Source organism: Thermobia domestica, chromosome 11, assembly GCF_964235325.1.
Source record: "Thermobia domestica chromosome 11, izTheDome1.hap1.1, whole genome shotgun sequence".
NCBI classification, from domain to species: Eukaryota; Metazoa; Arthropoda; class Insecta; order Zygentoma; family Lepismatidae; genus Thermobia; species Thermobia domestica.
The window spans coordinates 267,758,571-267,775,260 of NC_137464.1; the positions used below are offsets into that span (position 1 = coordinate 267,758,571).

A 16,690-nucleotide genomic window follows, 5' to 3' on the forward strand; every position below is an offset into this window, starting at 1 on the left:
CCAGTATTTATGAGAAAAAAAATATAGTTTATGTGATCAAACGAATATGTTAGATTGCTCAACTGTTCATTTGTTATGTGGTGTGTTAAGATTAAATTGATGGAGCTTATATATTTTCATTAAAACGTATTTTTGCATCTTTCTAATAATTGGATAACTATTTTCCGTGGGTTTGGAGTATCCCTCACTTAAGGAAGAGTTCGGAAGTTTTCCCGCGGGAAATTGTTTAAAAAGTTGATAGTACAGAATAATAGGTTTTAGAGCATTTTCGTGTATAGTTCTCTATAATCCAGCATAAGGGGATTATTTTTATTATTATTATTTACAGAAAATTGGGGGAGGGGGTAAAGCTTCTCCTCCCGCCCTCCCCAGTAACTACGAAAAGTTCTCCCACGGTTTTGAGTCATTATGTAAATAGAAATCTAATCTTTTAGGCAACATACCCTCACTGTGTATCAACATTTACATAGCCGGTATGTCGAGTCAAAATCGTAATAAACATAGCGCCACAGTTTTTTTTTCCCACTTCGAACGCTGATTCTGCCTAAAAAGGAATTTGAGTTCGAGTTGATGTTATGACGAACTGGATAAAATAAGGATTGGTGTTTGAATCTTATATAATTAATTAATCACACTGTGAACCTAATCTGAAGTATCGCCGTTGTATATACAGCTATTTAATACTTGAATGCACACTTCTTTACAAGTTTACTGTAATACCGATTACGTTGCCTAAATCCTATCTTTAAGAAACGCCGTGTAATTCAGGATATCATGAACCGCCATAATTACATTCAGGGATTCCAATCCAAAGCGATGTCCTGAACCCTTTACTCTTAAAAATTGAAGTCCGTATTCTCTGTGTTGTTGAATAGAGGATAAAATGACGTGTGTTTACATAGTCATTTTCTTAAATAACGCTATCAAAACCCTACAACATACCAAATTTGGAGGTTTTATTCCAATCACTTAAAACACGAGGTGTCAAAAAAAAATTAAAACAACACGGAGAGTTTTTCATCCTCTCCTTTTAGCTTCTGAAAATGTAAAAAATATACTTTTGACAATTTTCCTGTTGATTTTTCTTGTAAAACCATAAATGCCAAATTTCAACTTTTCACGTCAACAAAAGGTTCCAATGATTTTATGTTAAGGAGTCAATCACTTTATTCATTTGACTGGCCATGAAATGTCCAACGCAATATTCACCTGTCGTGAATAACAAATATTAGTAATAATAATAATAGAAGTGAAAGCCAACGAGGTCATGGACTGAATGCGATTGGACACTTTTCAATTGCGTGAACCACCTAGTCGATGCAATTATCAAACTGATTGGTTTTATCTTGATGAACATTTACAATGTTTACTGGTTATAAGTAAAAATAAAAATAAAAAAGTTCATGATTTCACGCTCGATGTGTGATCAATCGCTGTTCTGCCAAGGAATATTTTGTTGAGGGAGAAAAGTGCTGTTCGTTTTTTAATGCTATTCATTCAGATAGAAAAGCAGAAAGGATATCGATTGGTGGGTTCCCAAAGCGTAGGAGGATCAATATGAAATTGTCAAGAATGACAGAAATATTTTTGTAATGTGTAAAGAAAGAGGAAAAATGTTTAAGGGGTGAAAATGAAGGAAACGAGGCCATTTGTCACTCGCATTGACGTTCATTTGAATAGATCAGAGAATTATGGGTAAAACATTTCCTCTCTTTTGACATTTCTCATTAGCTTGTAATAATAAAAAAAGTAAAAGTAAATAAATTATATTGGACCATTTAGATACTAACTTCATCGAACAACATGACAGTTTCCTTGATCACAGGCTAAAGAAATGTGGCAATGCCTATCAACCTACAAATCAAAAATAGCGCTTTAAATTTCGTCTAATGAATTGCGTTATTTTTCACTTCATCTTGTACAAATTGTACTATATTCATTTGTAATGCTATTTATGCCCGAAGAAACTAATACTTGTGCCCAATGAATGGTTATTATTATTATTCTACATAAGATAATAAAGGACTAGCAGTTATTGAATTAAATTTTCTACCTTATTTTGGACTCAATGTTTCTGCACAAAAGAAAGCACAACTACAAATTCTAATGAGCAAAATTCATGTTACTTTTGTATTACACCAGGGTCCGTAACTTTTCAAAGCTGGTATGGATGTTATAGCTCAAGATGTGAGGGATGAAGCCCCTGGGTATGATGATTGTCGACGATATTGTACTGTGCAATATATAAATAGGGAATGAATTCAAAGGGAAGTAGAGAGTTGGAGTATGTCTTTGCAAGATGTAGGCTTAAAAATTAGTAGAAAGAAAACTGAATACCTGGAATTCAACGGAGAAGGAAACGAGGAAGTAATTTTACAAGAGGAACAACTAAATGAGTGAAAAGTTGTAAACATCTAGGCTCATCTGTTGCCAGGAATGACAGTTTAGATGTAGAAATAACACACAGAATGCAAGAGGGATGGCGAAATTGAAAAAAAAAAGTAGGTGGTGTTTTGTGTGCGGCAGAATCACGGTAAAGAATAAACGAATGATTTACAAAACAGTGGTTTGGCTAGAAATGATATACTTAGAAGAAGCATGATCAATAAAGAAAGCACAGGAAGAAACATCGAATGTTTCCAGAACGGTGTGCTGGATGTGTTGGATAATAACAAGAGACAAAGTGAGTAATGAGAGTGTTAGGGGAACAATCATGGTTGTAGAGATATCTAAGATGATCCAAGAAACAAGACTGCGGTATATTGGTTATCTAATGGGAACAAACAACAAGGCAGTAAAAAGAGCGATGATAATGTTAGTGGATGGGAAGAGAGGTAGAAGGAGACCCAAGAAAGAAGTGGATGTGTTTGGGTAACAAGGACTTCAGGGTAAAAAGTCCAACAGGAGAATGGCTTTATGAAGAAGACTCATCAGAAACGTCGACCTCAAATGAAAGTAAAAACCGCTTCACGCTATGCATTACCGTTTTTAACTTTCTAGGAATAAATATTGAAACCTAAGTTTCAGTGGAAATGCCGGTTAGGCTAAAGGAGACGGTGATAATGAGCAATGAATGAAAATAGTGGAATGAAGTAAGTGGAAAAACTCCAAGTTTTTATAGAGCTTTATCTTACAGTTTATTTTCTATTGCAACTGAGAATTCCTAGCACTTCCGGTTTGAATAGTGGAATATGCAAGCAGCTACGTCATATTCTTGGGACTCTGAATACCTATCAGAAAACCGTTAATCGAACATCGGTGACCATTTTTATTCTGATTCCTGTCGATAGACGGACGAACAGACAGACAGAAGGTCGTAGCCGTCCTATAAGACTTCTCATACTTAGGAATGACATAGTTCCAAATTCTAATAGTCTTATAATACGAGAATATCGCTGTTCACTTTTTATCTTTACAGAACCTGTATTACTGGAAATATTCTGATATAGCCACCATAATCCACTCAGAGGAATTCCCAAACAATCATCCCATAGAAATCTACAGATGCTTACTAATCTCTATTTATAGAGGAAACGCTCAAGTTTCTATAGAATCTGTAAAATTTCAAGGATAAGGATCCCTTTTGAAAATGAATATTATTAAATAATCTAATAGAGAGTGTATCGGCGTCATGTCACACTTTCAAACCGACTTTTAAAAAAGGATGGTCAGTTTAACATGTTCGCAGTATGTGTGTGTATGTTCCCATTTACATCGAGAACCGTTAGTCATATTTTGATGTGATTTTCACTGATCGAGTAAGCTATTCACAAGGAAGGTTCTTACGTATAAAATAGTTGAAAAATTTTAATAATTAAAAGAAATTAAGATAATTTCGGGAACGCCTAATGAGGCGGCAACCATGTAATCAACAAAGTAAGGTTGGTTGCATATAAGAAAGGGGTTAAGAACATCTTCGCAGCCAACTTTCTCACTGTTTGGTGATGACATTGGCAATGTCATGACAGTTTGCGTGCCGAAGAGCATGAAATATTTTAAAACCATGAAATATTTAATTTACAATATTATGCACTAATTACACTCTACTTTCAGAAAATATCAACAATTATATTTAAAAATATTTTCAGAAACCTCACATTGGTGATTTGAAAGACAGTTGCTAAAATAGGACCTTTCGTATAACTTATCGAAATAACACCTAAACAAATTAGAAAAAAGTATTAAATCAGAGAAAATATAATTTAGTTTTAATTTAAAGTATGAGTGTAATAAAACAATTACAGGGTTTAATTTAATAAAGAATATGCAGAATATATTATCTATGTATATGAAGATACAGAAAATATTTAAAAGAATTAAATCATTTGGCGACAAAAATCACAGATGTAGATCCTTTTCAGTCCCAGCACAATCTACATAACGCACGTCATCCAAAGTTCCGCCTTTAGAATCCACGGGGAACACAAAACACACCAAGCTCCATCTTTGGATGGAGAAACACCCGTGAAAAGCTCCAATTCAAATGTTCCTGAAGACACGCTTTTCATCCTCTGCGCTTCATTTTTTCGCATTTTTCTCAAAATTAAGACGCTTTTTAACAAGCTGTTTCCCTTTTCTAGAAGATTGAACCATGTTCCGGGCCGCGATTGTTTTTGCGTCCTTGAGCATGGTTCCCTCCTTGGCTTCTTTAGCCCTCTTAGCTTCAATCAATTTGGCTGTGATGAGTGTATAGGCCTTTCGTCCCCTTTTCGAAGTCGCACTTTTGATTTTTGAAATGTCCTAGAAGATATGGAATCATGAGAATCTTCAACTGTAGCTGGTGACTGACAAATGTTCTGTCCTACCGAAGATGTTGATGGCTGATTTGGGTCAAACTTTACGATAACGTGTAGTTCGTTTCCATTATTTCCTTCTTTATTCTCTGGAAAGCTCTAATTTTCAGATTTTTTCTTCAGCACCATATATTTTTGGATTTTTTCAGATCTATAGAAAGAGGAGTTGAGTTTATTACAGTTCAACATCCGTTTCAGCAGCGAGGCTAAATGAGACGTGGACCTACTGATTAACGTGGAATCCGAGCCACATAAGCTACCGCCGGGTCCTCCACTAACCGCTTAGCCACGAAGAAGCTCCCATAGAAAGAGGACTCTCGATTTTTGTTTGTATCTTCAATGTATTAGGCATCTGAAAACAGTTTCTTGTTCAAAACAGTCTGTTACTTTCAACCCATTGATTGCTATTTGCACTGTCTGGCATCTAATATAGGTTTTGCTAAACAGATCAATTACACTGACAGCACGTTCATTGTACCTTAACCAGTGCCTGATTTCCTCGCTATAGTAAACTTTGAGAGTGCATATGAAACTTTTATCCAAAGGCTGTAGTTTGTGCGAGGAGTGGGATTGTACCGACACAACTGAAATATAATTTGTTTTTGCCAAGTCGATCAGAGCAATATTCTGTGTGTGGCTGATGTGGCCATCCAAGAGCAAACAGCACAGATATTTCCTTAATAGGATTGGCAATCTCGATGAAGTGTCCAAACCACTGGGTGAAGGAGTTGATTTGAATCTATCGTGAAGGATGCGCTGTAAAGATTGTTCCTGGTGAAGCTTTTTTTCTTCAAATGTCCACTCATATTTTTCATAATTCTAGTGTAACTTCCTACGATACGGGTGTCCAAATGAGGGGAGGGAGAAAGAGAATGGACCCCAAGCATTCAGAAATCTTAGTTTGAAAAGAAATTGGAATACAAACACCATGGCTAAAATAATAATATGTTTGCTTTATTTACAGAGTATAAGTAAAAACTGTATTAGTTTGGCCTATCTCTACCCTGGGGTACGAGAAACAATATGAAAAATCCTGGGAATATAGCGAGAAGTTTTATTGGATTCATTCCATACTGTTTGCACTTTTTTGCGTGAAATAATTCCGTTTTTGAGTGTTCATTTATGTATTGAGTTGAAGTCTGAACAGTACCAATTTCTGCGCATTTGCGTAACTACAACATTTTGCTGCAGGGGAGCGCATGGCATCTCGCTTCTAAGAATTGAAAGAACGAGCACAGTTTCTCCTACGTTTCAACGGCATTTTAGGGGGCTTTCTGCGGTGTTTTCTTAGCATAGTTGGAAAATTTATTAAACATTAAAGTTTAAAATTAATGCTCTGAATATATTCTGGAATATTAGCGTTTGAAGAAAAGAAAAGTCCAAAGATGAAAGATAGATCAGATTAAACAGAACAAAATGACATTGTTAAGAACATGGAAGGGGGGGAGGTTGAGGGAACTCAGGACCCTCCTGAAGTTCTCTTCGGCCGACGCAATAGCATTTAAGTATTCATTGGTGTCTTCTTACATGATATTTGGAAAACCTGAATGGGTCTTCCACCAAAGTTATACAGAAATTGACGGTAAATTCTTATGAATAGACTTCGAGAAAATCGACAGAAACGAATCTTTATGCTGCTGAAAACTAGAAAATCGACAGAAACGAATCTTTATGCTGCTGAAAACTATGTCGTGCTTTATTAATCCGAAGCAGTTGATGTTTTATATTCTAACGAAATATATTCAGTAGTAGATCGAGCCCGGAGCCGGGGGACCGAGGCCCCCAGTTTTTAAGTAACAAAAATAATTGAAGCTAATATTTATATATTTTTGAAAGTAAGCTCATTATATACCTATCTTAGTCTGGCTTCTGTTGCCCTCCCAGAGTTTACCTTCTAGATCCGTCCCTGAACATATTACTTATTTAAGTATGTATTAAATATGAAGAAGATAACTCTTACTAGCAAATCGTATCGATCGTTGTTTCATTTCTTCTGAGAGTGACCCAGATACAATTAACAAGACGATTATACTACTTGTGGAAAAAACTAACGGCTAATTTTAAAATTAATCGAGTACTATGAAAAGTTACTATTAATTTTATACAAGTATTTTTTTCAAGTAATTAAAAATAAGATATCATGGGTGAAAATATATCCTTTTGTATCTAGGCTGCACTCACCCACAGCAGCTGTGAGGATGACTGTGTAGCGCCATCTTCTGACCATCATCGTTGTCCATGCATCGCTCTAACGAAAATAATAATAATAATAAAAAGAGATTAGAAACACGTTATAATCTTGCAGTTACTAAATTAGATTTTACTTCCAACACACTTACATATTAGGCATATATTTTTGCTAAGCGCTATCACCCATCCTGTAAACCTAATGACTTTATTCACAGAAAAAAAAGTTGATACTGACTAGGGATGATTCCATACCGGGACCAGGTACCTGATAAAATCAACATATCGTCTGAAAGCTCTTGCCACGAGAAGTAGGAAACCGTTTTAAAATCACGGGCAAACCCACAACCTGACCCTATAAGGAGCCAGTTTGTTGGTGTTTGTGACCCTATGTATGGCATATTCCACAGAAGTAAAAATTAATATTACGATGCATCACGAGTAAGTGCCTGAGTCCATCATGATCCTTTTTAACTCATTGCTAGAATGTGACTCCGGCAAGAGTTTGGTAATATCGCTCTGCACCCAGACGTACCCATTTGGTCAGTGTTGCCAACGAACTGTAAATATAATGTGGCAAATGGTTTCTCTACCACTGGACGTATATTCATGTAACGTGGCATAAACATCATTCGTCACTAGAGAAAATATACTGTGGACGTATTCCTCTCTCAAGGACCCCAGTTTGTTAGTGTTGCCAACCAATTGTAAAAATGAGAAGGTGTAAAACAGGTTCCGTACGATAAGACGATTACACACCAAGCTTGGCAGAAATATCACACGATACTATACCACAAAGACGTTGAGTGTGACCCCAACCATTCTAGGGTGTCAGTGTTACCAACCAAGTGTAAACATCACAATGTTGCAAATGGCGTGCGTGCCATGGAACGAATATAAAACAAATGTGACAGAAGCAGCATTGGATAATGGAAAACAGAGTGTGAGTGTCCCCGTCTAACAAGCATCTCAGTTTAGCAGTGTTACCAACTAATGCGAGCATTCAAGATTATTGCATGAAGTCTACAGCATTGGCAAACATAATTAGACTGTGACCCGTGTTAGGTTTTCCATTGTCCAATGTTGCTTATGTCACATTTGTTATATATTGGTTCAATTGCAAGCACGCCACTTGCATCATCGTGATGTTCACATTTGGTTGGCAAGATTGATAACCTAGAATGGTTGGGAAATGGTAATAATCAACGTCTTTTTGCTATATCATGTGATGTTTCGTGTGATCGTGTGATTTTTCTACCAAGGTTGGTATATAAATTTCTCATCATACGAACCTGTTTTACACCTTCTCATTTTTACAATTGGTTGGCAACACTGACCAAATGGGTACGTCTGGGTGCAAAGTGATATTACCAAACCCTTGCCGGAGCCACTTTCTAGCAACGAGCCAAAAAGGAACATAATGGGTTCAGTCACTTTTACTTCTGTCGAACATGTCATACATAGGGTCACAAATACCAACAAACTGACCCCTTGTAGGGTGGGTTTGCCCGTGATTTGAAAGTGGTTGCATACTCCTCATGGCAAGAGCTTTCAGACGATATATAGGTTTTATCCAGGTACTTGGTCCCGATATGGAATCATCCCTAATGAGTTGACAACGCTGTATTATTTACGTCATTCGATTATATATTTACGTTGTTATAGTTTATAATTATGTCTCTTGCAGATAAACCAAAATGATTAATGCAAGTACTGGCTACGAAATCATGAACAAATTATGAAAAACTTGTTTGGATTGTGATGTTTCAAATCAGGAAGCTCCGGATTGGAATCCGATGGTCAGTCGTTCTGAGATTTTTCCAAGTTTCTCCTCAGTTATACCCGAATCAACACATTAAAATGTTCGTAGATTCTAATCGATTTATCTTTTCAGTGATGTTTATCCTTCATGATCTCGGTATAAGCTGGTCACGTATACTGTTTGTTAAATAAACGAAAGTGAGCGTTAGAAATTAAATGTTCATTTTGACTTTCTACGTTTATGCCTTCCAATGAAAGTGAATGGTTATAAAATCATTGGTGAAATGAGATGTGGAAAGAAACGGGAAAACCCCCAGGAAACCCACGGATACCATATTGTCCAACAAAAAAACTCACATGGTCTCGTTCCGAACTACGAACCTAGTACCAGAAGTGAACGCTCTACCTATGACCAACTGTAGTCACCTAAAAATATGAGCATTTCGACATTCGTTATTCACTATTTATTATTATTATTATTATTATTATTATTATTATTATTATTATTATTATTATTATTATTATTATTATTATTATTATTAAGTTGATAGTAAACTGTGAAATTACTAATAAATTTCGTTGTATGGACTTCCAAGAGATAAAAGGAACTTAGCACAACTAGACCGATCGAACCGTGATGGCCACACGCGACACTCTCACCGCTCATACACACAATCCATCATTTTTCGTAACCGCAATCAATGAAACTTGGTTTCAGCTGGACTTCACTGAAGGACGTCGACCCACTCATTAGTTACGTGTTATCCCGCCTTCCATTTCCGATGATTGCCTCAAATGTCGTTATTTATAAAGCCATGAACATACACACTGGCGGAAACGCATTTAATGACGCCTAAGACACATCATACGATTCCAACGAAATTTATACGACAGGATGTGTGTCTGTAGAGGGCGCTGATTTTAGTCTGAGGAGCACTGTTGCTCCCTTTTCTCATTTTATCTCGTAAATTTTGTAAAGTCTGATGTAACTTCGATTTTCAAACAATTGTAATCTCGTCTCGGATTTTCTTAATTTCATCTAGAAGTGAGCGCGTTACGAGACCTTGACGAAGCGTGTCAAATAACAACATTTAAGCAATATTTGTTATTGAAGTATATTGAGTTATAACTTCCACGTCATTAAACGTTGATAAATGTTCTAAATTGTGTTCGTACAATTACTTCAATGATTTATAACTTCTATGGATCATGTAACACTACGAGTGGCAATCAAAAAGTTTCGGAATATTGTTCTAGATTTGTCATTTCTGATGCAGTCACAATGAAGCTTCCACAATACAGTCCTTAGGTTCAGAGTTTTTAGAAACCAGCTACAGAGTTTTTGGGGGGCATGAATATGTTAGGGGGGGATAGTCATCAAACATTCTCTTACAAATATCTAAATTATGTTTTAGTGTTGAGCTCTGGAGGGGCCACGAAAAGTTTAGGGGGGCAGACCCCCTCTAATTGCGGGCCTGCTTAGGTTGCCTAATTACAAATTTGACAATTGTGAACAGGTGGTAACAGGCAGTGTACGACTAATGTAGCTGAACGAAGGAGTACGTGTTGTGATCAGTTTGTGCAATTTCACAGATCGAGCAACGCACAAACATCAAGTTCATGTGCAAATTGGGGAGAATCTGCTTCAGAAACTTTGACAACCTTATAAACAGTTTAGCACAATCGGGTATTTGGCTCTTCCCAAAGGTAAAAGTAGACCTTTGCCGTTTCGCCAACGCAGAAGAGATCAAAAGCAACGCTAAGGTTGAACTTCGGAAGATACGAAAAGAGACCTTTCGTCGGTGTTTCTTCCAATCACCGGAGCTGTGGAACAAATGTGTGTGTGTTCCGAAGGCGCCAACTTTCAAGACGATTAAGTAAAGGTATTGTGGTAATAGAGAACTACAACAGAATTCCGGGAACATTTTGGCTGCCCCTCTTAAAACAGTTATTGAAATCTAAGACTTGAGTGAACCCTTGTTGCCTACTCAATTAGTGAAATTTCTCTCGTCACATCTGAAAACGAGATAAGAATTATTGTTTCTAGTCTATCTTCAATTTAGAATGATAGTTTCGTCTCGAACGAGAAATTTCTCATTTCGAGTATATTAGCTTGGATGACGCCATCTTGTGTAAGTAAGTGAGTGAGCATGGACCTGTAGGCTACAGAGCATTTATAAAAGACCAAGTGGTTGTCACTCGCCTGGTTTATGACTTGTGTATCATGCGAGACAGAAATTTCCCAAAACAGACATGCCCCACGACGCACCCAGCGCACCAATCAGTGTCAGATGCAGACACTATTCTTTAAATTAAAATCTTTCCACATGCAGATGTACAGTTCTTACTAGAAATTTCCATGTTGTAAAGGTGCATGTGTCATCCTGTGGCAACTTTCCTGAAGGTAAGATGAAAGGATGATTTTTTGATATAGAGAAGCCTTCTGGGGAACAATTTCGATCCTGCCACATTTTGGTGTCTGGCGTGTAGACATGATGACGTCATCAAAATGGCAGACAATGCGATTCAAGAAGCAAGTATTATTTCCGTTGTTTATGGAACGACTTTCTTTTTCGTAGCTCATTCCCAATAATATGTTATTTAAGTATTCCCTCTAAAACAAACGGTTTGCCAGTTATTTAATAATTTGGTGAATTGATGAGCAATCATTAATAAAATATGTTGTAACAACATAACAAACTATATTATGTTATAACAACATAACAAAGTTATAAGAAAAGAAAATCGGAAGAAAAATATTTGAGATATTACGTGTAATGTTTGTATGATGGAATATCCGTCAATGGTAGTGACACTAATAGCCAGATAGACATTATCTTCGTTGTTTGTCAGACGATTTTATTTTTCTTAATACCTCATTTGGAAGGTAACGACATAAATTTCCTATGAAAAGTTCCATACTGTAAAATGTATATTTATATTTGAACCAGGTTGCAATATTATCTGTAAAATGAGTTATTGGAACAAATAGTACAAGTATATATATATATATATATATATATATATATATTGTACAAATGGAACATGAAAGATAGTACTTCTTTAGAAAAATGTCAGTTCAACTATAGGTTTTACATGATAATATGATAGATAAAAATCATTAACGTAATGTAGTTACATGAATGTGATTGATAACCACCTTGCAGGCTATCTCTAGTCTGTATCATGAATTTCCCAGTCGAGTTCTTGCTGCATTAGATTACTATGCCATAAGTTTTGACAAAATTCTTCGCAGCATCCACATTCAAACATTTCAGTACACAACAATCTACGTGGTGGGGAGTTTTTGTTTTATGAGCAAGAACATCTCACCATCTAAAAAATGTACTCTGGAGTACATGGCATTTCACATGTAACTGAAATTATTTTATCATTTTCCACAATCAATCCACGTTCAATTGGAGATGGAATTGTTGGTTAAGAATTACAATCTTGACTCTTCGTGGTAGATATAAATGAGCTCTGTTGGTGGCAACTTTTCCCAGCTTGTGTGTTTCTTCGGGAAAATATACCATTCAAAATCTTGAAGATTACAAATATTTGATTTTGGTTGGTAGAGTTGGCAGATGGCTTTAAGTTCTAGAGTACATTTTCCCACATATATTTTTAACAAATCCCAAATTTAAGATATGGGCCAATGTACCCCTCCCAAATTTTCAGAAGGTAGCATCATTATATCAACATCCTATAAAACAGGAATTTACTCCTGTACTTATCCATATAAGCTTATATTACACTAAAGGTTAATCAAAAATTATATAATAGGTCAAAAACCTCCAAAGTTCGGAGTTTTGACAATTTCTTACCCTTAACAGTGCAACATATGATTATGTCTTGCAATAATGCATCAATTTAATGAAACCTGTGGTAATGCATTGAAACATCTGTCCTCACGTTAATTCAAATTTCCTGCCAAAATATAGTGTGTTACTTACGTATGGTTTTTGGCAATTTTTAAATCATTAAAGGATACAAGGTCAACCGTCCAAATTTACAAAGTTATATATTCGAGTCCTAGAAAGCATTTACCAACTTTTTTGTAAAAAAAAATCCCAAATTTAAGAAGTGGACCAACACGCCCCTCCCAAATTTTGGGGAGGGAATATCAATGTGCTCATGAAGTATGAATAAAAATGGACCCTTCCACTCAACCATGTAGCCGCATAACGTGTTGATGGTTCACTAAAGAAGAGGAATTATTTCAATAGTCGACCACGTGGTGAAGATCTAGTAATATTAGTATTTCGTAATTTTTACCCATAGAAGAGAACAAATAGGACCACCTAAATTTATACCATTGCGTTTCTGAGTCCTAGAGGAAATTTACCAAAATTTTATTTCCTTGACAATTCCAAAATTTAAGAGGTGGGCCAATATATTCCTTTTAAATTTTGAAAGGAATACGTCAATGTACTCACGTCCTATGAAACGGAATGCACTTTTATACTCAACCATATAAAGTAATAAAAAGTCATCAAAGAGAATGAAATAGATCAAAAACATCCGAAATTTGAATTTTCTGCAACTTTTTACCCATGAAAAGGAACGAGACGAACAAACCAAATTTATAGAGATAGGTATTCTAGTCCTATACTATCATACCAAATTTTTAGTTTTGGTAATTTCCAAAATTTAAGAAGTGGTCAAATGTATCCCACCCTAAATTTAGGTGGCAGACCAAAGTAACCTTCCCAAATTTAGAGAAGATGGTCCTATGTACCCATAGGTTATTGACCCTGATCCACAGATACAAGATTCCTGAACTGTGTCACTTACTACTCATTTCTTTTTAAAATTTCTACTTCTACATTTAACTATTGCGTATTGAAACCACATACCAGCAACTCGAAAGTACAGAGTAGAAGTGCTTCATTCAGATTTTAGGGGGTCCAGAAAAATCAGTTGAAAATAATACGCATTTTGTTATATATATATATATATATATATATATATATATATATATATATATATATATATATGGTGGATACGCCCTTGTAAATTTTAAACTAATTAATAGAAAACGCTGAAATTTTATATCATGCAAACATTGGTAGGAAGACATTGCTCGGCATACTTTGTAATAACACAAGATTAACAGTGTTGCAGCCCAACATAAAGTTATATTTTTTCAAATGGCACTACTTCAAGTTATTACATATTTTAAATTTACATATAAAAGGAAAACATACAATATTACACTTGTCATGCTGTGGTGCAAACTAGGGACGCTACAAATATCACAAACCTCCAAGTTTTGGTGTTCTCTGCAGCAATAATAACAGAAGTGAAAGGAATGGAATGATCCAAATCAAAAGTACTGTGATCATGATATGATGGATTTTGAATGAATACCAACGAATTTACAAAGGATTGAAAATTGGACTTTTTTTTAAAAAAAAGCCTTTATTTAAAAGAAAAAAACTGTTTAGACGGGCACCTCATTCAATTACATATGTGGTTTCCATTTACAGCAATTTCGTATCTCCCACCGTTCTGAAGATACGGTAAAAAGAATTAAAGTTTCCAACACTGCTTAAAATTATGTAATTCTGGAAACTTATTATTATTATACGTAACAAGAAGTATTGTTGTAATATTGTAGAAGAAAATTAAATAAAGAATTGTTATAAAAAGTTCCTTCAAATACGTCATTTTAAACTATATATAAAATTTTACATTTTTTTATATCACCCGAATAAGAGTATCGTAGCTCTAAAATGTCAATTTTATACATAAATAAAGATAGAAAATCATTATATTAAAAAAAAAAAAACTTTATCATATTTTCTCTTTTGGGAAATTATTATTTCAAAGTGTACTACCGTCATAATTATAGAAAAATTTTCTTAAGTACATACAAATTACAATTATTATACATAAAATATTGATAATAATTGAAAATCTATTTTGAGATACAACAGTGTTAATCTGAAGGTGCGTTGTAATTTTATGAAATTTTAGATCTTGTCAGACTATTAGGTAGGACAAGCCATGATAACTGTGCAACGATCCCAAGTCCATTACAGCATATGTTATGCAAATCTCATTGCACCACTATGTTGAAGGTTGCATACCTCGAAGGTGTAGAGACTTGAAAGTGTGTATAATAGATGGTGACGTCGTCCTGTAGTGTGACTCCAACCTTCTACTAGGTATTTGTCTTTGATTATGGACCCACATGTGACGAATGCCTTTCACCTGTCGTTTGCATTGTAACTTATAAGCCATTAGAACAGAAAGGCAGAGGAATCGTCCGAAGCTTGAACTGCTAGTTTATCTGGAGCTAGCTTATTTAACGTGCGCTTGGTCGTTCCAGACTTCAGCCTCCTTTTCCAGCATGGAGGCTATATGAGACACACCATCTATAGCTCAGTTGTTCCCTGACCTGTGACAAAAGCACGCTTTCTTAATCTGAGAAAAGCAGAAAGCAAAACCTTGAGCAAGGAGGACCAATGAAGTAACAGAATTCAATAAATAAGTGCTTGGGAAAATGATCCATTCTTCGACAATTGTCCTTCTTATCTTAATTTGTTTTACGATGGCTTCTGGTGCGGTTTCTCTAGCCGTAATGTTCTGTTAAAAATAAAGGCTCTGAAATACCACAGACATTCACTTTTCTGGAGCAATTAATATCGATTTTACCTCCAAAACAGGATACTACTTCCAGAACCCTCACTGGACATGGCTGCCTCCCACTGAACTTTTCCAGCAACAGGTGCTTCAGGAGGCGATCTAGTCGAACATACTTCTCCATGTAATGAAATCAACTCTCCAGAATATAGAACTTCTTTCAACTAAATTAGAAGTCAATTCAGTAGGCGACTCAATCGAAATTATGTTGACATAGTCGAATGAGTGGTAAGTGACGTCAATGGAAATAAATTGACCATAAATAGACTAAATCAGTGAAAATGTAGAAGGATAACCTAGAAAAAAATACTGCCACGATCTTCATCACAAACTGATCGATCCACGAAACATTCACATTTGAAACAGAGATGAGTGACCAAACTTTAGATTACAAAATAATATCCATATTTTAATAACTTTTTTATTATTATTGTTGTTGTTAGTATTATTTAATGTTCAAATTAAAATTCCTTTTATTTAGGTTTTTAAGAACATGTTTACTTTACTAATAAATCTACCAACTAATGTTAAGGTTTCGTCATCTTAGCTCTATAAATAATTTATAATATTTTTTTCTTAAATCTTCTTTCTTCCTCTTACTGTTCTGAAAGTTAGGCGCCATCTAACACATAGAGGAACTTCAAATTATGGAATCTACTTTTAAGCTGTTTATTGTTGACTAGCAATGATGAAATTTTTTCGAAAAAAAATGAATCGGATAATTTCCCACGTTAAAAAAATTCGATATTATTTTACTGTCGAGCGATAATAGGAATAAAGAAAAAAGTCGTTCAAAATAATCCTTCCAGATATCTCAAAGGTTTCACAAGTTTTGTGAATCCTACCTTCAAAAATTCTTTTCTGGATCATGTCACGCCTTCTTAGAAAAGATTATTTTTTTTTAAGAAAAAAAAAGAAGGTAATCGTAAAGTGCATCTTTTATGATGAGGTAAATTTCCTTCCTTCATTTAATTTCAGTCCGTAGCAGTTATAGCTATAGGATAATTTGAATCTCAAAGAATTCGGACAATTTTCACGAAATTTGTCATGAAATCTATCTTTGGAAAATTGATAATGTATTTATTTGTGTCTTTTAAGCACCGACCTAGGGCCGTACTGGCTCAGTGCTAGAGCGTTTATCTCTGGTGCATGGGGTAACTGGATTCGATCCCAGCTCGCGCCAAGTGAACTTTATGATGGACAAACACTGCGTGGATTTCCTCGGGGTTCTGCCGTTTTCTCCCACTTTCTTCACTCCACCATTGCATTCATTTATCATCATCACCATCTCCTTTATC

General features: G+C 35.3%; 1 protein-coding gene across 2 annotated transcripts in view; it reads right to left on the minus strand.

Annotated features, from left to right (window-relative positions):
* Positions 1 to 16,690, minus strand: part of LOC145665071 (uncharacterized) — a 147,114-nt gene that overhangs the window by 72,499 nt on the left and 57,925 nt on the right. Inside the window, exon 2 of one of the 2 annotated variants that reach the window (XM_081732331.1) lies at positions 6,975 to 7,041. The exons of the other annotated variant lie outside the window; for it this stretch is intronic. Coding sequence (XP_081588457.1) covers positions 6,975 to 7,023 — 49 coding nt within the window. The 5' untranslated portion in view covers positions 7,024 to 7,041. The remainder of the gene's footprint in view (positions 1 to 6,974; positions 7,042 to 16,690) is intronic. 2 annotated transcript variants of the gene reach the window in all.